This window comes from Chiloscyllium punctatum, chromosome 7 (genome assembly GCF_047496795.1).
Source record: "Chiloscyllium punctatum isolate Juve2018m chromosome 7, sChiPun1.3, whole genome shotgun sequence".
Lineage (NCBI taxonomy): Eukaryota > Metazoa > Chordata > Chondrichthyes > Orectolobiformes > Hemiscylliidae > Chiloscyllium > Chiloscyllium punctatum.
The window spans coordinates 63,663,476-63,691,005 of record NC_092745.1 but is presented as its reverse complement, the minus strand read 5'-3'; the positions used below and the strand labels follow the sequence as shown (position 1 = coordinate 63,691,005).

General features: G+C 40.6%; 1 protein-coding gene across 5 annotated transcripts in view; it reads right to left on the bottom strand.

Annotated features, from left to right (window-relative positions):
- LOC140479741 (adhesion G protein-coupled receptor D2) overlaps positions 1-27,530 on the bottom strand; it is a 287,369-nt gene that overhangs the window by 70,651 nt on the left and 189,188 nt on the right. For all 5 annotated transcript variants that reach the window (XM_072573840.1, XM_072573839.1, XM_072573842.1 and 2 more), the window contains one exon: positions 20,727-20,809. In XM_072573840.1, coding sequence (XP_072429941.1) covers positions 20,727-20,809 — 83 coding nt within the window. The remainder of the gene's footprint in view (positions 1-20,726; positions 20,810-27,530) is intronic.

Here is a 27,530-nt window from a genome sequence, read left to right as displayed (position 1 = left end):
CGAACAGTGTCAGTGTGAACTGGGGGTGTGGACTGTGTCAGTGTGAATTGCAGGTTTGTGAAGAGTGTCAGTGCAAACTGTGGGTGTAAACAGTGTCAGTGTGAACTGTGGGTGTTCGAACAGTGTCAGTGTGAACCATGGGTGTGAAGAGTGTCAGTGTGAACTGTGGGTGGGTGAAGAGCATCAGTGTGAACTGAGAGTATGTAAAGAGTGTCAGTGTGGACTGTAGCAGTGATTGTGACAGTGTCAGTGTGAACTGACAGAGTGAAAGTGAAGAGTGTCAGTGTGAACTGTACGTGTGAGTATGAAAAGTGTCAGTGTGAACTGAGAGTATGTGAACAGTGTCAGTGTGAACTGTAGGTGTGAGTGTCGAGTGCCAGTGTGAACTGTAGGAGTGTGTAGAGTGTCAGTGTGAACTGTAGGAGTGAGTGTGAAGAGTGTCAGTGTGAACTGTAGGAGTGAGTGTGAAGAGTGTCAGCGTGAACTGTCGGTGTGAGTGTGTAGAGTGCCAGTGTGAACTGTAGGAGTGTGAAGAATGTCAGTGTGAATGGTAGAAGTGAGTGTGAAGAGTGTAGAACTGGTCAATGACTTCTTGAAGAAAGGAGGAGGACATGCCCCCTACCTACATTAACTGAGCTGAGGTGGAGAGAGTTGAGAGCATCAAGGTCCGAGAGGTGGCAATATCCAACAATCTGTCCTGGATCTCCCATGCAGATGTGATGATCAAGAAGGCACAATAACACATTGTCTTCCTCAAGGGGCTTAGGAAATTTGGCATGTCCGCAGGGATTCTCACCAACCTTTTCAGATGCAGCATAGAAAGCATTTTATCTGGGTGCTTTATGGCTTTGTATGGTAACTGTTTTCCTTTGTCAGAAAGTACAGAAAATTGTGTGCACAGCCCACCATCATGGAAACCAACCTCCCACAGACTGCACCTCCACTTTGTACTGCCAACAGCAAAGACCCCTCCCACCCCGGTAATGCGTTTTTCCAATCTCTTCCTTCAGGCAGAAGATATAGAAGCTTGAACATACACACCAACAGGTTCAAACACATCTTTTCCCCCACTGATATGAGATTGCTGAATGGGCCTCTCTAATCTCAAACCTAATGCTGACCTTGTTTTTGTGCATCTCTGTGCCTCACTCTGTCTAAACAACCTATGGTCTGTATGTCCATGTTTGTTATGATCTGCTTGAACTGCTCGCAAAACAAAACTTTTCGCGGTTCTTAGGTACATGGTGATTACAATAAATCAAATCAAATTAATCAGTTATGAACTGTAAATGTGAAGAGTGTCAATGTGAAGTGTGGGAGTGAGTGTGAAGCGTGTCAGTGTGAATTAAGACAGTGTGAACAAACTGTAAAGAGTGTCAGTGTGGACAGTGAGTGTGAACTATGAGAGCAAGAGTGAAGACTGTCAGTGTGACCTAAAGGTGACAGCAAAGGATGTCAGTATGAACATTAAAAGTGGGTATGAATTATCAGTGTGACCTGTAAGAATGAGTGTGAAGGGCAGTGTGAAGAGTGTGAGAGTGAGAGCACAGGAAGTGCAAGCATTGTTGTGATTTGTGGGAGTGAAAAATGTCAGTGTGAAGCATGAGAGTAAACACGAAGAGAGTCAGTGTGAACTGCAACAGCTTGTTATTTGGTAAAGATCTGATAAACAATTAAGATTTATTCAATTCAGCAACTGGTGGCTTTTATAATTTAATCAGATACATAAGTAGTTCTTTCGAACACTAAGGAAAGCAGAATGGGTGATGTGTCACATTGAAAGATGTGGAAGGTTTTGGATGCCAGTTTGGTCCAAAGAAAACCATCTGCAGTGAGTGTTTGAAGTCTGAGTAGCTCCAGCTCAGACATTGATATATCAGGGAAGAGACTTGAATTTACTGTATTCTTTGTACCATGAAGTTATTGCTGCTCTCAGGATAGGGTCATCTGATTTGGTCAGTGTCCGGGGACATGAGTGTCTCTGTGAGGGAGGCAGGTAAGAGGATGCAGGAGCAGTGCTGAAAGAGCCTTTGTAATTATCAAACAGGTTTGAGGTTCTTCCAACTTGTCTTGATTGGAATGAGGGCGTTGGGCTGGATGAACTAATTCACATGGTACAGGAAGCCACTCAAGCACAGAGAGTAAGATGGTTTGTGGTGATAGTCGAGGACATATAATGAGGGGAGATTGGTTCTGCTTGCTGCAGCAAAGAGTGTGAGTCCAGATGGCTGTGTTGCCTGACTAGTTGCAGGGTTTGGGAAACCCTAACCCTATTGCAAGTCAGGTCAGAGAGGTGAATGCGTGGCTCAAAGACTGATGTGAATGAAATGGACACTTGTTTGTGGGACACTGGCACTAGTAGGAGGGAAAGTGGGATCGATGATGATGATGAGGTGATCTCCACCTGAACTGTGCTGGAGCCAGTGTCCTTGCCACATAACTGGGGAAGTAGAAAGGATAAAACTAAATGATGGAGGTAAGAGATCAAATGTGAGAACATGTGATCATTCAAAGAGTAGAATCAAGGCAAGAGAGAAAGGAAACAATACAAATACATGTTGGGAAGGGACAGACAGTGCAAATGTAACAATCTACTAACAAAAGACTAAAATTAACACAAAGAATAAAATTATAAAACTAAAGGCTCTTTATCTGTATGCACATATTGAATTGAGAGCATAAATTGAAATGAATAAGTACAATCTGGTGGCCATTATCAAGACATGGTTGCAGGGTGACATTGGTTTGGACCTGAACCTCCAAGGGTAGAGAATAGATAGGAAAGAAAGGAAGTTTAGAAAAGACAGGCAACTAGGAAAAAGGTGGAAGTGGGGGTTTTGTTAGTTAATGATAGTATTCACGTAATACAGCGTGAGGACCCAAGTACAGGAAAACAACTTGTGGAAATAGTTGGGCAGAAATGAAAAATGATAAAGGCAAGGAATTACTTGAGGGTGCTACATACAGGACCCCTAACAGTTAACACACAGTATGGTGTAGCATAAAGGAAGAGATCATGGGAGCTCATCAGAAAGACACAGAAAGACACAATAACAGGAAGAGTTCAATCAACATATCAACTGGAAACATCAGATGGTCAAAGATTACAGAGATTCAGATTCAGAGAACATTGCTGGGATCGTTTCTTTGCACAGCAGGTTCTTGAGTTGATCAGACAGCAGGCCGTACCAAACGTGGTATTGTACAGTGAGATTGAATAATTAACAACCTCACAGTGAAGGCACACTATTTAGCAGCAACCACAATGTTAACAAATTTGAGAAAATGTAAAATTGTCCGGTTTGGAAGGAATAATAAAGATTAAGCATATTAACTGAATGATGAGAGATTGCAGTGTTCTGAGCTGCAGAGGAATTCTGGGTGTCCTTGTGTGTGAATCATAAACAGTAATATGTAGTTACAGCAAATAACTAGGAATACTCAAAGAACTTAGTGATGGAAAAGGACAGACCGGATCTAAAAGATCAAGTTCCAAGCTGGAGGAAAGCTAATTTTGACGGTATTAGGCAAGAACTTTCAAAAGCTGACTGGGGGCAGATGTTCACAGGTAAAGGGATGGCTAGAAAATGGGGAGCCTTCAGAAATGAGATAACGAGATTTTGGAGACAATATATTCTTGTTAGGGTTAAAGGAAGGCTGGTAGGTGCAGGGAATGCTGGATGACTGGAGAAAATGAGGTTTTGGTTAAGAAAAAGGAAGTATATGTCAATATAAACAGGAGAGATCGAGTGAATCCTTAGAAGAATATAAAGGCAGTAGGAATATATTTAACAGGGAAATAAGGAGGACAAAAAAGGGACATGAGATAGCTTTGGAAAATAGAGTTAAGGAGAATCTAAAGGGTTTTTATAAATATATTAAGGACAAAAGGGTAACTAGGGAGAGGATTAGGACACCTCAAAGATTATGTGTGGAGCTGCAGGAGATGGGAGAGATAGTAAACAACTATTTTACATCAGTGTTTACTGTGGTGAAGGACATGGAAGATATAGAATGTAGGGGAATAGATGGTGACATCTTGAAAAATGTCCATATTATAGAGGAGGAGGTACTGGTTGTCTTGAAATGCATAAAAGTGGATAAATCCCCAGGACCTGATCAGGTGTACCTGAGAACTCTGTGGGAAGCTAGGGAAGTGATTGCTGGATCCCTTGCTGAGATATTTGTATCATCGATAGTCACAGGTAAGGTGCCGGAAGACTGGAGGTTGGCTAACGTGGTGCCACTGTTTAAGAAGGGTGGTAAGGACAAGCCAGGAAACTATAGACCAGAGTACATGACATCGGTGGTGGGCAAGTTGTTGGAAGAAATCTTGAAAGACAGGATTTACATGTATTTGGAAAGGCAAGGACTGATTAGGGATAGTCAACGTGGCTTTGTGCTTGGGAAATCATGTCTCACAAACTTGATTGTGTTTTTTGAAGAAGTAACAAAGAAGATTGATGAGGGCAGAGAAGTAGATGTGATCTATATGGACTTCAGCAAGGCGTTCGACAAGGTTCCCCATGGGAGACTGGTTAGCAAGGTTAGATCTCATGGAATACAGGGAGAACTAGCCATTTGGATACAGAACTGGCTCAAAGGTAGAAGACAGAGGGTGGTGGTGGAGGATTGTTTTTCAGACTGGAGGCCTGTGACCGGTGGAGTGCCACAAGAATCGGTGATGGGTTCACTACTTTTTGTCATTTATATAAATGATTTGGATTTGAACACAAGACGTATAGTTAGTAAGTTTGCAGATGACACCAAAATTGGAGGTGTAGTGGACAGTGAAGACGGTTACCTCAGATTACAATGGGATCTTGATCAGTTGGGCCAATGGGCTGAGGAGTGCCAGATGGAGTTTAATTTAGATAAATGTGAGGTGCTCCATTTTGGAAAAGCAGATCAGAGCAGGACTTATACACTTAATGTAAGGTTCTGGGGAGTGTTGCTGAATTAAGAGACCTTGGAGTGCAGGTTCATAGTCCCTTGAAAGTAGAATTGCGGGTAGATAGGATAGTCAAGGACGCATTTGGTCTTTTATTGGTCAGAGTATTGAGTACAGGTGTTGGGAGGTCATGTTGTGGCTGTATAGGACATTGGTTAGGCCACTGTTGGAATATTGTGTGTAAGTCTGGTCTCCTTACTATGGGAAGGATGCTGTGAAACTTGAAAGGGTTCTGAAAAGATTTACAAGGATGTTGCCAGGGTTGGAGGATTTGAGCTATAGGGAGAGGCTGAACAGACTGGGGATGTTTTCCCTGCAGCGTCAGAGGCTGAGGGGTGAGAGGTTTATAGAGGTTTATAAGGTCATGAAAGGCATGGGTAGGGTAAAAAGGCAAAATCTTTTCCCTGGGGTTGGGGAGTCCAGAACTAGAGGGCATAGATTTAAGGTGAGAGGGGAAAGATATAAAAGAGACCTAAAGGGCAACCTTTTCACGCAGAGGTTGGTGCGTGTATGGAATGAGCTGCCAGAAGCTGATACAATTACGATCTTCAAAAGACATCTTTAAAAGGATGGGTCTATAAATAGGAAGGGTTTAGAGGGATATGGGCCAAGTGCTGGCGAATGGGACAAGATTAGTTTAGTTGACTGGTTGACATGGATGAGTTGAACTGAATGGTCTGCTTCCATGCTGTACATCTCTATGACTCTAACTTTTTTATTCACTTATGAGATGTGGGTGATGCTGGCTGGTCAGCATTTATTGCCATCCCTAGTTGCCCTTGAGAAGGTGGCAATGAGTTGCCATCTTGAACTTTTGCAGTCCACAATGCTGTCAGAGAGGGATTTCCAGGTTTTTGACACTGAAGGAATGGTGATATATTTCCAAGTCAGGATGGGAAATGGCTTGCAAGGGAGCTTGCAGGTGGTGGTGTTCCCATGTAACTACTGCCTTTGTCCTTCTAGATGGTAACGGCCGCAGGTTTGAAAGGTGCAGGATTAGGAGCAATGGTAAATTTCTGTGGTGCATCTTGTAGACTGTACACACTACTATCACTGAGTGTTGATGGTGGAGAGAGTGATGTGGATGTGATGTTTTGCCCTGGATGGCATCATCAAGCTTCGTAAGTGCTGGTTGAACTGCACTCATCCAGGCAAGTGAGGAGTGTTCCATCGCAACCCTACCTGGCCTCTTGTAAATGGTGAGCAGACCTTGGGGAGTCAGGAGTTGAGTTACAAGCTGCAGGATTCCTAGCCTCTGACCAGCTCTTGTAGCCACAGTATTTAAATGGTGTGTCCAGTTTGGTTTCTGGTCAATGGTAACCCTCAGAATGTTTTTAGTGCGGGATTCAGTGATGTATATTCCACTGAACATCAAGGAGTAATGGGTAGATTTTCATTATATTAATTATCATGAATGAAGCTGAATACAAAATAAGGAAAGTTATGCTTCAGTTATAACAGGCATGGGTGTAACCCATCTGGAGTACAACATGCATTAGGAAGGAGGCAAATACATTGGAGGCAGATCAGACATTTCCCAGAAATCAGAGGGTTATCTTATGAGGAAGTGTTAGGCAGGTTAGACTTCTAACTAATGGAGTTCAGAAGAATAAGAATGACTTGATTGAGACATATAAGATCCTGAGGGGTCCTGACAGGACAAATGTGAAGAGGATGACGCCTCTTATAGGAGGATCCAGAACTCGGGGAGACTGTTTAAAATTCAGAAGTCACCCATTTAAAACAGAAATCAGGCTTAATTCTTTTCTCTCGGGTTGAGAGTCTTTGGAACTCCCTTCCTGGAAAGGGGTGGGGGGGTGGTCCTTGAATATTTTTAAGGCAGAAGTAGATGGATTCTTGTTAAGCAAGGGAGTGGAAGCTTTTCAGGGGCTGGGTAGGATTGTGAATTTGAGGTTACAATAAGATTAGTTTAGAAAAAGACAACACAGCCTCGAAAGGCTGAATGGCCTACTTCTAATTCCTGTGTTCATATTTGGGATTGAGAGTGAAGAGTGTCCGTTTAAACTGTGATAGCAACTGCAGAGCCTCAGGGTGACCTGTAGTAGATTGCAGAGCATCTATGTGCACTGTAGGTATAAGCATAAAGAATGTCAGCATAACCTGTAGGTTGGAAGATTGTCACTCTGAACTGAGAGAGAGTAGTGAGGAGTGTGAGGGTCAATTGTACAGGTGAGTCTGAAAATGGTTAGTGTGAACTGTGAGTGTAAAGAGTGTCAGTGTAAACTGAGAGTGAAAAGTGAAATGTGAGTGTGAACTATGACTGTGTGAATTGTCAGTGATAGTGTTAAGGTCGTCAGAGAGAACGGTGTGTGAATGTGAAGTCTGTCATTGTGAGTGTAAAGACTGTCAATGTGAACTGAGTGTGAGATTGTTGCTGTGTACTGTGTACATGTGTGAAAATTGTCAGTGTGAACTGTGAGTGTGAAGACTGTCAGTGTGAACTGTATGAGACTATCAATGTGAACTGTGAGTGTGAAGACTGTCAGTGTGAACTGTATGAGATTTTCAGTTGAACTGTGAGTGTGAATACTTCAATGTGAGTGTGAAGCCTGTCAATTTAAATGGTGAGTGTGAGGACTGTCAGTGTGAACTGAGTGTGAGATTGTTGGTGTGTACTGTGAGTATGAGTGCAAACATTGTCAGTGTGAATTATGAGTGTGCAACTATCGGTGTGTAAACATTGTCAATGTGAATTGTGAGTGAGAGATTGTTGGCATGTAAACATTGTCAGTGTGAATTGTGAGTGGGATGTGAAGACTGTTGGTGTGAACTGTGAGTGTGAGATTGTCGGTGTGAAGTGTGAGTGTGAGATTGTTGGAGTGAAGGAGGAGAATACTAGCAGGAACTGGAAAGACAAGACAAACAAGAGCTGAGCATTGTGGATGGGCGGGTAGGGGAGAACATAAGTGCCTCTTTGAACTGGGAGGAGAAGAGGGAAGAATGCTTTCTTATCCACTGTGACAACCACATAACCACGTTTAAAACCATATAACAATCAGATGGAAGAGCACAGAATTCCAGTACATTTCTACAACATTCCCGAAAGGATTGGGAGAAAAATTTTTACTTTTTGCCAGAATCCATAGTGAAAGAACTTCAGCTGTATCCACAGCCTGAGGTAGCATAATTCTGTACCTCAATGCGCTTTCAAAGTCACTGCAAACTGAGGCTTTTCTATGCTGGCTCTCTTTTGAAGCTATCGGTGGTCTTTGCAGTTTGGTTTTGCAGATAGTGTTTATACCTAGCATAAAAGGGGGAAATGGGCCCCTGCTGTTTGAGCTGTCCATTATGAATATTGCATTGTTAATGTGTAAGGCAATGCTTTTACCCTGGTACTGGATGTTTGTTCTTGATTAAAACCCTGCTAACAGAAACGTACTGAGCTGAATCAGCAGTAATGAATTAATAAAGTAAAGACTTATTGACATTACTGTCTGCTATTGATAGACGATAAGGCACAGGCTTAAGGAAACCTGCACAAGAAAACCACGTTAGCTTATATACCATTTTCTCAAATTCAAAAACAACCTGCAACTCTTAAGGGTTCCAACTATACACGCACAAATAAAACCTCAAGAGAAAAAGTGCTCACACATCTTAAAAGATATTTTCAGACGTATTAACTCCTCTGAATCAATCATCACACCTCCAGAGTGCCAAACACAGCCAAGCCAAGACGTGGACTGGTTTGAGTCACTCCTTCACTCCCAAAGCTTGCCAGTCAAATTGGTTTTCCACTTTCCTTTATAATCAGTTAGAAATAAAGGGAAAGACTGAATGGATCACCCAGCATAAATTCGCAGGGTCAGGCGAGATGCCATTATTGAATTGTCATTAAGTGCAAATCCTGTAAGCCTGGCCACCAAAGAGGTTACAAATTAAGGTCAGGATACCAGACGTTTTCCCAACCTTCCCAGGAGGAGCAGATAGGTGTTGCATGATAACAGCTAAAAGTATCTGATGGCCATTTAAATGGAGTTAGTGGGAGGTTTTTCTCACTGTTGAAAAATTAGGCGCAAGGCATTAGCTGGACTAGTTAGATCAAAAATGCTGGTTAAGTCCCAGCATGAGACTAACAAACCATTAGGGGATAGAACCGACAAGTAAGGGGAGGGCAAGAGAAGCCTGCAAGGTGTGTAAGGAAGCTTCAAAGGAGAGAGAACTATTTTAAATCCATCAACCAAAGAAAATTCAACTGGCAGCCAGAAACACTTGAAATCACTGAGGTAATGGATTCCTTGCCCTAGCTTAAGATTCATAAGTTCCATAGCTACTGTATATGGATAAAGTAGAGAACGTTATGTTAATGAGCAATATATCAATCTTTAAGTTTCAAACTGAGATTGAGTTTGGAGATGCAGTGAAAAGGGTAGTAAATGCCTCATTAAATATTCCAACTTTATGCATTTGTGATGGAAGTGCATTAGCTATGACCTCACTATTCTGCAGAAGGCATATTTAGGGTTTAGTGTGTATACGTGTCTGCCAGTTATTCTGAAGAAAAACTTATGCTTGATATCTTGGGCCAATTTAAATACAGCAAACCTTTTATTAACTGGCACCTATGGGAGCAGGAGTGCACTGGTTGGTCAAATATTCCAGTTGACCCAGAGGTACATATAATCAATGTAAAAATACACACTAAGTAATAGAAATTTAATGCAGGAGTATACATATCAATGTTATATTTTATTTACAGCATAAATCACTTAAATAATAATGCAATTTTGCCTTATCGAAAAAGTACCAGCAGAAAGCCTTCTCACCTATATATCGCAGAGATCTCAAAAATACAGTAAACCTTCAATATTTCAAGCAGATAATTTCTGCTGGTTTGTCAATTCCCAAGGTGCCAGTTAAAACAAAGTTTGCTGTTTTGTGGTGCTGAGTAAATTAAGGTGTTCCTTGTATGTTTTGGCATCAAGTTTACTGGAGAGCTGATAATGGAGGATATTGATGGATTCTTCTAACTTAGCCTCTTTGCAAGTCCAAAAGCCACATTATTAACAAAATTACAGGAGGTATTTTTACAACATGTGTCACTCAATAAATCTATTGGAGAATGAAAAAGTAATCATTGAAAATCAAAAGGTAGCTCTCAAGAAAATTTTAGGAAGAGCCCTAAAATAAAATTAATTTCGGGTCTGATTCAAATAAGTTATGCACATAATATGAACACCCATGTTGTGTGCAATTGCCCAGCAAAGCTGTGGTTGAAAACTGTACCACATTGAAACCTGGGCTTTTGGTGATTTTTACAAATAAAAACAGAATACAAAATCAAAGAAGCTTTGCTAACATGAAGAGAATAATTTGACCCCATGGCATCAATGTTTCCAAATCTGGACACCAGAAGGATGTAAAGACATTGCAAAGACTCCAGAAAAAAAAATTAGAACTTCTCCAGGGATAAGGGATTACAGAGAAGCTGGCATGTTCCGTTTGAAGGTAAGCAGTAGAGAGAATTTGATCGAGCTATATAAAGTTATGAACTGTTTAGACATAATAAACAGAACTTGCTCACAATGTCTAAAGGAACAATAATCAGATGGGCCAGATTTAAGATGAGATGATGGCGAAAGAACAAGAGGCAACGCAAAGAAAAAATGTTAGACAAAGAGTGGTTAGGATTTGGAGTGCATTCCCTCTCTGATATTGCAGTGGAATTTAGGGGTGGAAATCTCTCTTGGAAGGAACTGGCATAGTCTCAATGGGCTGAAATAACATCCTTCCATGCTGCACAATTCTATTCCATAGGATCCAAGTGCATTGCAAAAGTGCTCAACAGAAGATACTGAGTGTAAAAACATAGGTTAGATAAAATAGAACAGAAATAAGAGAAGCGCCAGGGTCTGGGATTTCTCTCCCTGGTTATGCTTTCAAGCCCTTAGGATCTCCTAAAGTGCATAACAACAAATGAATTATTTTCTTTAAAATAGAAATATAATTATTGTTGTAATACAGCAAATGCTACTTCATGCACAGTAAGCTCCCATAAACAGAAATATGACAATGAGAGTTGTCCCAGTCCATCACTCAAACCAGCCTTTCATCAATTGAGTCTGTCTGTACTTCCCGCTGCCTCAGAAAAGCAGCCATGATAATCAGATACACCTCCCACCCCAGTTATAATCTCTTCTACCCCTTCCATCAGGCAGAAGAGACAAACGTTTGAAAACACATAGCAACCGATTCAAGAACAGCTTTGGCCCTTTGAATGGATGTCTCATTTACTAAAGTTGATCTTTCTTAGCAGTTGTAACACTGTATTCTGCATTGTGTTTTACTACACTGAGGTACTATAAGATATGATTTGCCTGGATAGCACACAAAACGATATCTTTCACTGTATCTCAGTGAATGTGACAATAGCAAATCAAATCAAAATCATCTGTTTTTGGTGATGTCAGCTGAGGGATAACTATCAACAGGGCATCAAAGATAATTCGCCTGTTCTTATATTTTAAACAATACCATGAAATCTTCTAGACCCATTCAAAAAGGCAGCTGAGGCCTACGTTTAACATCTCTTCCCAAAGATGGCATGTCTGACAGTGTAGTTTTCCCTCACCATTGCACTGGAAAATCAATCAAAAAACTGTGTTCAGGTCTCTGGAATGGACCTTCAATCCACACCTTCTGTTTCTGAAGCAGGAGTGCTACCATCTGATCCAAGTAACAAAGCAACATTATTTTTTAAGAATTAAAGCCTGTGCAACATCTATGTGGGAAATATGGAAAAAAGAAAATATATTTTTATAATAATGTAAACAACTGTGAAAACCTATTTTTATTTTAGGAAGCTGGGAAATATAAATAAGCAACATTACTGATTAAGTGATCAAATATTACAAACAGACCACCTCAACAAGGTATCCTGGAATGACAGTGACTTAGCTACATGTGTGGCCTTACCTCAGTAGAAGACAGAATAAAATGCTTACTTTTTAAAATCTTCTTAATTGAGTGGTGGCAAAGGAGGTAAATAAGTTGTCATTATATCGTTACATTAGTGGAACATGCAAGGTTATGGGAAGTGGAAGCAGTGTCAGGAGCTCTATTGGTGTGGCAATAATGGGCTGAACTACTTGAGTTCTACAACTACAATTGCATATTTTGATATGAAATATCATCCAATATTTTTACCTCAAATCAGATAGCTTGCCTCAGTAACTCAATAATGGGTGATAAGGCTACACCTCTAAACATTTAAAATCTTAAACCAGACACTTGTCCATTCATAAGCAAAACTGTCGGACATCCTCCAATGATTAAAGAAGTGTTCCAACTTCCTAAAAGTTCTGTATAGGGTTTCAGACTCTGTTGCCCTTTCCACAAAAGGAACACTCACACAACGACTGAATTATGCAAGAGATTGCAATCCCATCCACTTTGAAATTTAAAAATGGGTTCGTGCTTTAATATTTGCTCTGGTCTGTAATACAGGCTGTCAGTCATAAATCGGAGTGCGCTGCAATGATGTAATCAATGCCTCCACTCATAAGTCACCGACATCCAATCAGTTGTCACCTACAGCCAACAGGCAATTCTACACATCGGATACTGAGATTCCTTATGGAAACCTTAATTTATCATAATGTCCAAAGTGAACAGAACTGAAATCATTTTTTTTCCCTGGGAACCAATAACCTTGTTAGCACTGTTAATTTGTACAAAACAAATTCTGAGGGACACACAGGTTTAATCAGCCAACACAAACCGCTTACAGCACATGTTAAGAGCAGCACCAACTCCTACAGCAATTATTTCTAAAAGACTGTAATCTCAGAAGAAGTGTCAGTTTATGAAAAGATGATGTAAAATAATTTACATTAAAATGTTGTGCCATCAAGATTCCTAACTGAATATTATTTAAGGGGGAAAGTACAATACATAAAGCATGGAGGATCTAAATCTATAACTGCTCATATCCATTGGTCAGCCAGTATTTAATTGGACAAGGAGCCATCATGGCAGTGAACTGAAAACATTGGTGCAGGACCTGGTTCAAAAATAACACCATATGAATGATGCACAATGATATTAATATGCAAGTCACTTATATGTCATGCAATATGACAATGGTTCACCATAGAATTTTTGATTGATTTCAGATCAGAAATAGACTATTCAGCCAACTTTATTTGTGCTGTTTCTCAGAAAGAGCAGTTCACTTAGTACCACTCCCTTGACTTTTCCCCAATGCCCTTGTGATTTGTCCTTTTCAAATAATCTTTCAAACGTACAACGCAATATGGTCAACATGAGGACTTTATTGACGTGTGTGTTAGAGGTTGGATGATTCCGGGGCAGACTGGAACAAACATTGAGAGTAAGTCACCTCCTGACTCCCCAAAGCCTGCCCACCACCTACAAGGCACAAGGCACAACCCAGCCACTTGCCTGGATGGGTGCAGCTCCCACAACACTCAAGAAGCATGACATCATCCAGGACAAACCAGTCAGTTTGATTAGCATCACACCCATAAACATTAATTCCCATGCTCAGTAGCAACAGTGTGTACAACCACAAGATGCAATCTAGGATTTTACCAAGATTCCTTAAATGGTGCCACCCAAACCCATGACTATTTTCATCTCTAAGGACAAGGGCAGCAAATACATAGAAACACCCATTGATTCACTCACTGTCCTGACTTAGAAACAGATCACCATTCCTTCAGTGTCATTGAGTGTAAATCTTAAAACTCCCTCTCTTTGGCATTGTGGGTGTATCTACACGAAAGGAACTGCATCAGTTCAAGAAGGCAACAGAGCACCTACTTCTCAAGGGCATCCAGAGATGAACAATAAATTCTGGTCCAGGCAGGGATGCCCACATTTCATGACTGAATAAAAAAAAGACCGTATTTCGATTCAAAAATCCCCCTTTTTACACAGATGATGGCATGGATAATCATGTACAGTTCCAGTGACCCAAGTTACCAAACATTTATGCCTCATGCCTTAGCAGTTTGTTACTTCCATCAGTTCTTGTGTATGAATTGCACAAATAATCCTTTAAGCATGTTGGTTTCTTAATAGTATGTGTGCATGTTGCTGTCATTGGTTGGTCACTTGGGTCATTTTGTTCACCATGGAGTAGTGTTTCTGTCTGGTTTCTTGTTACAGATGTAGCTGTTATTCAATTTCAGTGGTTGGGTTGCTGTGGACCTCTGGGTCTGATATTGATATACAACCTGTACAGTTGACACATTCACCTTTTTCTGATCAGCCACCTGCATTTGAAGAAAAGCAACCTCTAACTGGGTGCATGTAGCTGCGGTTGTAATGATATGTCTGGCTGTTCACATCCACCATCTATGATCAAGGTGTCAACTGCTCCATGCAGCTCATAATTTGCCATTTGGCCTGGCTTTTGTTGAGATTGTTGAATGTTCACACCCTGACTAACTCTCCAATATCAACTCTAGCAATGGTTTAGCAGGCTTGTTGAAAAGAAATTTGCTTTTCTAGTATTTCACAACGATTTTTTAAAACTCATCTGTTGCTTCTTCCAGTCTGGGTAGCTTCTCACTATTAAAAGATTAGTTTGTTAGTTTGTGTGACATTAGTCTTTGTGTTCTCCTCCACTTGAGGATTGTCTTGTATACACCTGTTTGGGATTTGCTTTGGTTTCTTTATGATTCCAGCTGGGATTTTTACTGCCACTTCCACCTCTCCAATTGGAGATAATGAGGAAATGATGTGTGGTGTTGAATTTCCCAATCTTTCTTGAAGTGACTAAATTCTTCACTCGGGAGTTGAGGACCATTGTTGCTTGTCATAATTTCTGGAATATTGTAACAGTTGAAGCATGCTTTTAGGAATTTGACAATCTTAGAGGCAGTCACTGGTCCTCCTGCCACTCATCAAAATAGCAGTCTACAGTGACCAGATAATAGGTTCCTGCAAGAGTGCAGAGGATCACTCCCAGTTTCATCGTCTATCTGGAATACTGTGTACCATTAGCAGCTCTCTCGTCTGTTTAGCTCAGTTCTCATTACAAGTGTTGTGCTTGCTGGTGTGGACCATGCATGGATGCATTTTAGCACCTCACCATTCAATTCCTTTGCGATAATGACTCCATTGCCTTTGCATAACATGTCATCTTGGGCTGTCAATTTATCTCCATATTCCTAGGATGTTGTTATAGAACAAATGTGTCCTTCATGCTCTCCAGCATTCTTCATGTCACTACTTCTTGCAACTGTTTGAGCTTTACATCTTGTTGGATAGTTTGTTTGATTTGAGAGAAGGGCTAATGGGTTATACTCAGTTTCTCTGCTGCCTTTATAAATCCCAGAGCATGATGAGCTGCTGCTTCACAGTGAATGGGGAAGATTTCACATTTAGTTGTCATATCTTCCACTTTCATCACCAGGCAGCTGCTCTCACAGTGTGTCTACAGAATACGTCAGCTTCCCTTGCTTGTACCTCACATCCAGATGTATCTCTGCAACTGGAATAACATTATTTAATGATGGTTTGGAGCAGATCATGGCAGCCTGAGGAAAATGCCTTGAAGTGGCTTGTGGTCAGACTTGACTGTCACTTTGTCTCTTCCAAGTAGGTAATGGTTAAAATGTTCAGAAGCAAAGACAATGGTCAGGCATTCTTTCTCAATTCGGGCGTAATATTTTCCTGTTTGTGTTAGTGCCCTGGATGCAAATGGAACCAGTTGTCCTTGGTGCATTTTGGTTGCTTCAAGTCTAGTCTCTCTGGTGTCATGTTGTCGGGTGATTTCATTATTCACTGTATAGCATTTCAACACTGGCATTACCATCTCCAGTTGTTTCACTTAAGTGAATATTGCTTCTTGTTCTTTGCCTCAATACCACTGCACATCCTTAGCCAAGAGTTGGCTATTTTGCCAAACAGTTAAAAAAGTGTTCCACTGCTTTTACATCTGTTAACCATCGCATTGCTGTTACAGCACTCTTTTTCAGAATCTGGCAAAAGAACTCCTAGTGTCAGAACAACATCTATGCACTCGGCTTCAGGCAACTTTGACTATAATTGTTTTCTTGTTCACCTTCATGGTCATCATGCAAGCTCTGCCAAGAAGTCCAAGTGGATTTTGATTGTGGTCAGCAATGGCTTCTTCCATTTGTGTTTCAGCATCCATAAACCCAGCAAATCATCCACTCCTGTTTTCATCCAATATCACTAACTATCCAACATTGACTCCATTGGCATTCTTTTGGAATAGTGGGAATGCCAAATGGTATTGTCCAGATGACACCCAAAATGTGGTTAGAAAGCTGCTTCTTTCATCAGCTTCACTTACCCTTAACCATCCTTCATATGCAGGGTGATGAAAATTATTACCTTTACAAGTCATGGCAAAATTTCTTCAATGGTTGGCGTTGTGTTGTGAAATCTCTTCAGGGCTTTATTTAGATTCCACTGTTCAATGCATACTCTCAGCTTCCTTGTTTCACTGCTACCATGCTGCTAATCCATTCTGGAGGAGTTGCCACTTTCTTTATTATCCACTTCTTTTCCAGCACTTTAATAAAGTTCTTCAGGCTGGCCCTGAGGGCAGCTGGAACTCTCCTCAGCAGATGCTGAATCAGTCTTACACACTCATCTGCTTTGAGATGATATTCTCCTGGAAGACAGCCGTCCCCTGTGAAAACAGCACTATAATCATCTCGGATGGTTTACTGTGATCTGACACTTTGCAAATCCCACTTGGCACGTCAAGGGTTACGAGCCCACGCTTTAGACTGGCTTCACTGTGGCACTTATATGCCATTTATGATCCAGTCTCCAAATCCTCCTTCATGTTAATGAAAAGCTCTCTCAACGTGAGTATAATGCCATCATTTGGCCTTAACCTTACTTTCAAGGACTCCATTTTTACATTCCCACAGCTCTATACTGGTCATGGTTTTGCATGAAAAAAATGGGGTTTATCTGACATTTTGCACCGACCTGTCCTATTTCTACAGGTCTCATTCCTAGAGTCTTAAACCATGTCCTACCAACTGATCTGACTGAAAAAACCTGTTATATCGTATATAGTGATTCATCAGAATCCTCAGCCAATATCTCTCCACTGACCATCTGTAGTTGCCTATTGTGCTTCTTTTTAGCCATACATTTGTGTGTAAAATGATTCCAGTTCTTACAGTTAGAACATGCTGGACATGACTTCTCTTTTGCATCATGTCTTTTTCAAAATTTGTACTCTGCCTTTTCTCTGTGATAGTGTGCTCCACATGCCTCAAGTATTGGTCAGCATAATGCAAGACCAAGTCTGTTCTGCCATGAGTATGCTCAGGGTGTGAATTCACAATCTCAGCACTACTGTGCAGGTCAATCAACTCCTGAGTGTAAGTTTGTCTTCCCTCTGTTGGCATGCTTTCACTTTTGAAACCGTTATTCCTCATACAATCCTGTTTCTAATTAGCTTATCTTTTCATTGCGTGAATTAATAGACTTGTGTAAGCTGTGTTCATGATGTAATGTACTATTCAATGAAGTTTTTTCACTTGGTTCCCTAGTTTTGAACATGCAGCAATCATATGTAATGTTCACTTGAGACTCAAAGTGTGCTCTCAAAGCTTTTAAAATTTCTGCAATGTGTTTCTTTCTCTGCACTTCAGAGCAATGTTGGGTGGAATATGTTTTGAGAGAGTCTTTTCCCAGAAGTGTTGAAAGTGGACCAACTTGTCCTGGTTTGTTTAACAAAATTGTAAATAATGCATAATTCTGCAATTGTTCGTGGAAAAATTCCAAATTTTGCCTTATATCCCCAAGTATTTGACTAGGAGCTGTTAGGGGAAAAGCTGCAGCCATTTTCAATGTGCAAGGTTTTCATTATAATCTTTGCTTTCTTCAACGGCAGCTCAAAGCTCTGCAACTATGCTTCTTATTTCAGTTCGAGACCACTTCTGACGCCATGTTTCAAGTGTATAACACATCAGTGTGATCAATACAAGGACGAACTGAAGTGAAGTTTAAAATTACTGCCTACAAGATGTAGGATAATCATAGAATAGATTACAGTATGGAAGCAGGCCAATCGGCCCATCGAGTCCACACCGCCGATATGAACAGCATCCCATCCAGAGCCATCACCCTATCCCATCCCTGTAACCCTGCATTTCCCATGGCTAACCCACCTAGCCTACACATCCCTGGACACTATGGACAATTTAGCAAGGCTAATCCATCTAACCTGCACATCTTTGGACTGTGGGAAGAAACCGGAACATCCAGAGGAAACCCACACAGTCATGGTGAGAATGTGCAAACTCCACACAGACAGTCGCCTGAGGCTGGAATCGAGCCCGGGTCCCTGGCACTGTGAGGCAGCAGTACTAACTGAGCCACTGTGTCGCCCATGTGCTCCCTTCATGGTAGAGGTCACATAACTACAGGCAGACCTGAACAGACATTTGTATATGACTGAATTTTAATCCAGAAAAGACAATAATCCAATTCCATTTTGAAAGCCTCAGCTGACACTGTCTCTACCATATTCTAAAACAGTAGATTCCAGATCCTACCAATTCACTGTGTGAATAAGTTTTTCCTCTTGTCACCATTCCTTCACCCCTGCTGCTGAACTCTTTCTAGCAGCCTGAAAATCAAAGCTGCACAGACAATATTCTTAAGTGGTTATGACTTGGCAACTTAAGGGCCTTGATGGGGGTAAAGGATGGCCTCACCTGTACACTGTAAGATTGTACAGAGGTTAGGGTGGGTGCAAGGCTAAGGGGAAGACCACTTGGAGAGTTTTACACAGCCTGTTCCCTCAACATTCACCCTGTCTGCAAAGCCACCAGCTAGAAAATGTAAACTTCTGCCTCATGAACATTTTCTCTAACCCTCTCTAATGCTTTCAATTCCTTCCTAAATGTTGATGCCAGAACTGGACCAAATCAGTATTTGACATAAGGTCAATGTAACCTTCTTACCCACGTATTCCATGCCAGTATGCATAATGCCTAGGATACTGTATGCTTTCTTATCTGCACTCTCAACCTGTCCTGGCACATTCAATGATTTATACACATATACATCTTGCTCTCTCTGTTCCTAACATCCTTTCAGAATTGGACTCTTAAGTTTACAATGTGTCTTTGTGTTTTTCCAACAAAAGAAAATTACTTCACACTTTTGGTGAGGAGTCACTGGACTCAAAACATTAGCTTTGCTTTCTTCCCACAGATGCTGCCAGACCTGTTGAATTTGGCCAGCAACTTCTGTTTTCGTTTTACTTCCCACTTCCCTGCGTTAAATTTAATCTGCCACTTGCCTGCTCGTTCCACCAACCTGCCTATGTCCTTTTTAAGTCCTGTACTCTCCTACTCTTGGTTCATGATATTTCCAAGTTTTGCATCGTCCACAATTGCTGCTATTGTGGCCTGTTCACCGAATCCTAAGGAACAGCATCATAAATCTGTTTCCAGGCTGAAGAACATCCATCAGTTTTAACAGTCACATCAATTTTTTACCAATTTCATATCCATGTTATTAATATCTTGTTTATTGTGTGAGCTCTAACTTTACCCAAATGTCTGCTGTGCAGCTGAAAGTTTTATCACATCGAAAGTTCAAGTTGAAAGATGCCACAACGACAGAGTTATCTGCATTAACCCTGTCTCTAATCTCACAAAAAAGCTCAAGCAACTTGTTTCAACATGATTTGCCCTGAACAAATTTGTGCTGGATTTTCTTCCCTCTGTCTCTGTTGGGCCTTGGATCCAGAACTTCTGGATCAGAGGTAAGGACACTACCACTGCACCCCAAGTGCCACACCAGAGGTTATAAGAGTCATACAGCCAAACAGCATAGAAACAGGCCCTTCAGCCCACCGTGTCTATGCCAACCAACAAACACCAAACTATACCAATACCTTGGTCCATGATGATTGCTTTTAAGGTCAGCTTTACTTCAATTTACAAATTTCAAAACTCCAGCCTACTGATGACTTGTTCCCCATATTTATGCATGTTCTTAATTAACTGCTCAGATATGTTAAGACATATGGCTCTGGTTTGTGAAGCTGGAACTTAAACGCCTGACTGAGAGGTAGGGACACTACCATTGCACCTCAAGAGCCCTTTCCCATCTTTATACAGACAGTTTTCACCCAATTATCCCCGAATTAACATAAAACCATTATCCATTTCCTAGTTCCAATTGGTTTCAGGTAACTCTATCAAATCCTATTAGATGATAACAAGTCTATCTAATCCAATGCTACCTCCTTATCAATTTGGATGTCATGTGTCTGAACCAACTTTCATGACCTGGACACCATTGTCTTTCTTGGCAAGGAATTCACTCATTAGTGTTAACTGTCTAATGTTTTAACAGAAAAAAAAGTCCAACACCTCAGAACTCTTCTAGTACTTATAGTAATGTAAATTCTCTCAGCCTGATGTCAATGGGGTCAACAATATGAGGTGAAATTCTTTGTAACCTTTGTCGATTTTCAGTCCCAATACATGGATATGTGTGTATTTAAGTACGTATTATATATGCTGTGTGCATACATTTACATGCACTTGTGTTCTTGGACAACTTTTTGCAATAGGCACACAATGTTAACATAGTAAAAATAGAAAAAAAATTAAGCCTCGCATTAGTTAAAGTTAAGCCTGTGTTCTTTGCTTCATATGGTTAACGTCACAATGCACGGTTAACTACCAACATGAAACAAGGCTGTGATTTGACACCCACAGTAAGTGAAAGAAAATGCAGTCTGCACAGTGAGTTAAATGCTCTACTGTACCTTACTGGAGGTCACTGGGCTCTGAGAACTGCAAGATAACTCTTCATCAGGTCCTCGCGGCAGGCTGGGGGTTGACAGCTGTCCTAAGGAAGAAGAAGAAAGAAGAAAAATTAGCCACAGCAAAGATCATTGTAATCTTATTAACAATCTAGGATTACAGTAAAATGTTATTCATGCTACTTATTAATTTAAAGGCATGGATTTACACTGTTGTGCAGTTCCCGGGATGTCAATCAATCTGGGGCCCTTCCCCTTTACAGCGATTCATCATGTGCAATCCTAGAGATTCAATTCACTTATGGAAAGCCTCACAGCCCAGTCCCATCCCAGCTTCGCTCCATGGGTCACAGTATCAGACACAATTAAGGTTAACATTTTGAACGAGATAAAATGATTTACAAATTAAGCAGAGAGTTTTGGATTGACTTCTTCAAGTGTTGTTTTGTCTATTACCTCATTGTTGCACTACTTTTACATTATACATTAACTAATTCACAAATTTTGAGAAGATAGCTTTACAATTTCCACCCAGCCTGCCTTTTTAATAACGTGGGTTCATGATGAAGCACATGTTCCAGGAATGGCATTTATCTTCTCATATCTTTCCTTTTTAACTATTCATCTTGTGGGATCCCAAACATTGAGTTTTGAATTCAAGCTTTAGAGGCATCAGTTTGATCTCTACTATAATGTTCACATACAAACCACTGGGTAGATTCGGAGTCAATAGGTATATCTTTGAACTCAAAAGAACAACAGAACTTTCTAAACAACTCATCCATCATCATCTGAAATAATATTGAGTTTGTTGAGTGTCAAATATGACACCAAGGTTGTGAACAGAGTAGTTCAATCTCAGGCACTTACCAAGGGAGGGATGATGCTTGTGGCTTTGAAATGGAATTTGTAGCAGGGAGTGAAGATAATGCCTTCCAATGCCACCACCTTCTAATAGAATCCTTTTATAAGGTCCCAAATCTAACTCCCAAAATACAAATATATAGCCCAGTCATACAGAGATCCATGCAATTCCACTAAATGAGCCTGTTAAGTAAATCAATGGACAGACAGGGAATCCAATAGAAACACACTGCATTGTTCCCCTCAGTTCAATCCTCCCCCACCCTACTGTACTCTCATTAGACTGTACTCTCATTTAACTGCTTACCTTCTGCTAAACTTCTCTCCAAGCTTTAACGGACAAAGATGCTGATTCTGATATTTATTCTTTCAAAAATGTAAAAGTGCTCTAAAAGACATTATCAGTGGACTAATCTATACTAAGGACTGTGGTATACAAAGCAATATCATAACTACTGTATGAATCATTGCTATTGTCAATGGGCTCTTAGAGTCATCAAACTTCAATCAGTATATGTGTAATTCCTCACAGATTATGATCTTGAACAACAGCGTCCAGACACCCATTTGCAAAACACATGCCAACAGGGGAACCTTTCAGAGTCATTGAGGTCTACAGCACAGAAAAAGGCCCTTCAGCCCGTCAATTCTGTATACAACAAAAATAACAAGCTATCTATTCAAATCCCATTTTCTTACACTTGGCACACAGCCTTGTATGCGTTGGCATCATAAGTATACATCTAATTACTTCTTAAATGTTACAGATGTATCTGCCCCTCCCACACTTAAAGTCATTGAGTTCCAGGTTCCCACCTCTTTTTGGGCAAAAGATTTTTTTCTTCACATCCCCTCTAAGCCTCCTGCCCATTACCTTAAATCTATGCCCCTTGGTCCCTCCGCCAAGGAGAAAAGTTCCTTCCTGTCGATCCATCTCAAACATGTCCCCCCTCATCTCCTCTCCTTCCAGAAAGCAACCCCAGTCTATCCAATCTCTTTTCATAACTGAAACTCTCCAGCCCAGGCAACATCCTGGTAAATCTTCTCCGTACCTCTCTAGTGTTATCACATCCCTCCTATCATGTGGATTCTAGAACTACACACAAAACTCTAGCTGTGGCCTAGCCATCATTTTGTACAGTTCCAGCATAATCTCCTTCCTCTTTAACATTGTGTCTCTGCTACTAAAAGTAAATATCCATTTGCCTCCTTAACCACTTTATCTATATGTCCTGCCACCTTAAAGGACCGATGGTCATGCACAGCAAGTTCCCTCTCATCTTCGGTGCTTCCCAGGGCCTCACTATTCATCATGTACTCCTTTGCCTAGTTTGTCCTGCCCAAGTCCATCACTTTACATTTATGTGGATTGAGTTCCATTTGCCCATCTACATCCTCCTGTAATGTAAGCCTGCCCTCCTCACTATTTAACATCCCACCAATTTTCATACTATACACAAACTTACTGATCAATCCTCCTACATTCAAGTGTAAATCATTTGTACATACTACAAACTACAAGGATCCCAACAGTTATCCCTGAGGAATCCCACTGGACACAGGCTGCCAGTCAGAAAACACTCCTCAACCTTCAACCTCTGCTTCCTGCTGCTCAGTCAATTCTGGATCCAATTTGCCAAATGTCTTTGGATCCCCTGGGTTCTTAGCTTTGCTATCAATTTCCCATGTGGTACCTTTGCAAAAAGCCTTGCAGATGCCCGAGTAGACTACATTAATAGCACTGCCCTCATCTACATACCTATTCACCTCTTTAAACATTCAATCAAGTTGGTCAGACTTGGTCTCCCTCAACAAAACCACGCTGACTGATCTTGATTAATTCCTGCCTCCCTAAGTGCAGGCTAATTCTTTTGCTCAGAATTGCTTCCAATCGTTTCCCCAATTCTGACTGAGTGGCCTGTAGTTTCCTGATCTATCACTTGTTCCCTTCTTGAATAATACTACCATATCCTCCAGTCCTCCGGCACTTCTTCTGTGACCATAGAGGAACTGAAAATTATTGCCAGTGTCCCTGCTATTTCCTCCCTGGCCTCAATTGACAGGAGACATTTCATTTAGCCCAGAAGATTTATCTACTTTCAAGGCTGCTACTTAGTATCTCCTCTCTGTCTATGATAACATCTTTAAGAGTATCACAGCCCCTCTCCTTGATGTCCATAGCCATTTCATCCCTCTCACCAGTGAACACCAGCATGAAGTATTCATTTTGAACCTGACCTTTGTGCTCTGGCTCCACGCACTGATTTTCACTGTGGACCTTAATGGGCCCTGCCCTTTCTCTAGTTATCCTTTTATCATTAATAAACTTGCAAAATTATGGAGAAAGTTCCTTTATTTTACCTGCCATTATTCCTTCTTACCTCTTTTTGCTCTCCTAATTTCCTTTTTAAACTGACCCCTTGCACATTCTGTGCTCCTCTAGGGCTTGTGCTGTTTGACCCCTCAGTATCTGCCATAAGCCTCCCTCTTCCTCTTTGTCCAATTCTGTATGTCCCTTGATATCCAGGATTTGCATGATTTGGTCTCACCTTTTGTCTGAATCGGAACCTGTTGGCCCTGTACGCTCCCTATTTCCTTCTTGAATGCATCCCACTGCTTGGAGACAGATATACCTAGAAGTATCATTTATCGATTCCACTCTAGCCAAAGCATACCTGATATTATTGAAACCAGCCTTTGCTCATTTAGAACTTTGATCTCTGTCCCTTCCTTGTCCTTTCCTTAATTCTAGCGGAGTTGTGATCACTGTCTGCAAAATGCTCCCCCACTGATACTTCAACCACTCATTACCTCAAATTAAGTCCACAACCACCCTCTCTCCTATAGGGCCTTCGACATACAGGCTCGAGAAAGCACTCCCGGAGCAGATTTTAAAATTCTGCTTTCTCTAAATCTCTCACACCATGACTACTGCAGTTAATGATGTTGAAATCCCAGACTATCACTATATACATCTCTGAACTTTGCCTACATATCTGTTAATCTATTTCTCTCAGGCTGTTCGGGGGTTTATAGTACAACCGCAGCAATGTGATTGCTCCTTTTTAGATTTTAATTTCTAGCCAAATGGCTTCACTTGAGGACCTTCCAAGATGTCATCCCTGCTTACTGCTAAACTTGAATCCCTGATCAACATTGCAACACCCTCTCCTCTGTTAACTCTTTCTCTGTCTTATCTGAAGACAGTGTCCTGGAATACTGAGCTGCCAATCCTGCCCTTCTCTCAACCCGTGATTCCATCATAGCAGTGACATCACACCCCCTACCCCCATGTCTTATGTCAAACAAAAGTAACAAAACATTACCATTTTGTGCCCTGTTTATTTCTAGCAGAATAATCTCAGTGCAATGCAAGGAATCTTTGTCATCAATAAAATTTTGTCACAAAAATAGCACTTGCCTTCTTTTGAATTATAATCTGCCCCATTGACTTGGCTTGGGAGAGAAGTCATACTTTGATAATAACATAACTTTAAAGAAAACATTCACAATATTTAATTTTCCAACCATAGCAACACAATGTGTTCATAATATTTCTGAATTAGTAATATGGGAACTCTTTTTTTGTTTTCTTATTTGCCACATTTCAATGTTGGGAAGTTGAAAATTGCAAGGAAAAATTGAGCCGTGCAGGGAGCAGTACCTGGAATCCTGTGTACTTGGAATCCTGAAGTCATTTATTTGCAGCATAAAATAAACCAGACGTAACACTGGAAGTTGATGTAACCAGCTGGAAATAGCAGTTCACATCTTGTGCACTTTGTTTAAGCCATCTGGACGTTCCATTGTATTTGATCAACACTGACTATCAATGTGTGACAGTTGATATATGTTTAGTTCAGGCAAACCACTGCAGCCTACTCCTGGTTCTGCATGCTTAGGTTTTTTGGCATTTTGTGGAAATTTCTGTCAAATATTTGCAACGGCGTAGTCTATATCCTCTGTGACTTGCCCTCCAAATTCCTTGGGCATTTTTATCTGCGCAGAGTTCTGCTTTAGTGTTTTATAGGTTGTGAAAACTATGCCAAAGTTCTTGCAAGCAGCTGGGTGAGCATCAGCTGACAGGAATGATTTTTCAATATGTAGTACAGATTAAAGAGAAGGGCTCATCCTGTGAGAATCAGAGTTGCGTACATTTGATAAGAAACCCATTGAACAATCACGCCACATGAAAGAAATTGCACAATTGCTGTTTGATGTTCTTCTGTCCCAGCAGCATGGAGATCTGACATTACCTACGGAAGCACTTTCTGGTAACTGCACAAAAATGTTGCTACATTTGGGGCTTTTTAGCATACCTCTACCCCTATTAGATTTAGGCAAAATGAACCTGATTACTACCTTTATTTAGGTTTGTACTATTTTGGTCAACAATTCCTTACCAGCTTCAAAAGACTTGCAAACTCTGCTTGTTTCATATAAACATGAAGTGTTGTAGTTCATCCTGAGCACTAAGAAAGAAAAGTCACCTGGTATTGTCCCCATTTGCACTGTTTATCATGGGAGGATGATTATGCTTGCCACTACTAACTGACCTTCTGTACTACATATTCCAGTAATAATGGGAATAGGGTTACCAATCCTCCTTAAGATTACTGTTGCAAATGGCCAGGAGAACAATCAGAGGTTCACCAAAAGATGTTGTGCTTTTTCAACTTTCTTCAAACCTGTCTGTTTATTCAATATACTAAATATTGGAGATTTTAAGAGAAAAAAGGCAGAACAGTTGGAGGTGAAAGACTACATATTTCCTCCAATAATATGTCCCAACCAGAATTAGCAACCTTACTGCTGGAATGGGAGAGGGGGCACTGTACTGGATGTTTTACAAGAGGAAGACTGGGTAGTCAGTTAGTCAGAGGGAAATGGGTCTGAGTGGGTTACTCTTTGGAGGATTGGTGTGGACTTGTTGGGCCGAAGGGCCTGTTTCCACACTGTAGGGAATCTAATCTAGAAGATCCTAGATTGAGTCCTCAAACTTGTTTATAATAGACCACTCTGTATTCATACTGGCATGAAGCCAATTTCCAAATAGTTGCAATTTGAAAGCCAGTATTATTCCAGATGGCACAATTAGGCAAGGTTACATATCAATTCCATTTCAGATTCACTCCTGCATAATCAATCTGGTACTGATTTAATGACATGTTTAACTCTTCAAGCTTTGTAATAGACAATTGTGTAATGAAGACAAGCAGTCAGATCAGACCTCCATCTGTATTGTGTAGTCTAGAAAAGCTAAAAGTCTTTCCAAAACCTTGTCAATGATAGACCCTCAGACTAAAAAGCCAGTTAAACATGAACAGTTATGAGAAATTACCTATGCAATAACATTTAAAATTACTGCAAATCTAATGATTCAAAATTAACTTGATATACTTTGACTTTTATCATTCATTTCCCCATGATGTCAAGTTCCTGTTCATTGATTTAATGATACAAGGGAAAGACAAATCTCAGGGATGTGCCACAGTTTCCTTAGGTATGATTTGAATTTATGCAATTCAGAATTAATCTTTGAGAAACAGCAAAAGGAAGTCATAATTTTTTACATTAATTTGCATGTGTTTCAGGTCACAGTGAATATAAATTTTGGTGAGGGTCCAGAAATGCATTTGAATTGTACGGGGTGAAAGGCTTATGTCAGTTGGAAAAACAGTAGAGAAACACAGATTGACCTTGTTGTGAATAAGACATTAAGAGAAATTCAGAAGAGACATTGAAAATTGAGAGGTATGGATAGATGGCATATGAAGATACTATTTCCACTTGCAAAAGGATTGGTTCACAGAGAATCTAGGTTTAAGACTAATGGATCTAGAAGCTAGCAAGAATTTATATCATGTAGAGTTGAAATAATGTGAAAATCACTGCCTGGTCACATTGAATCTGCTTCTACCACCCACACCTTCAAAAAGATAT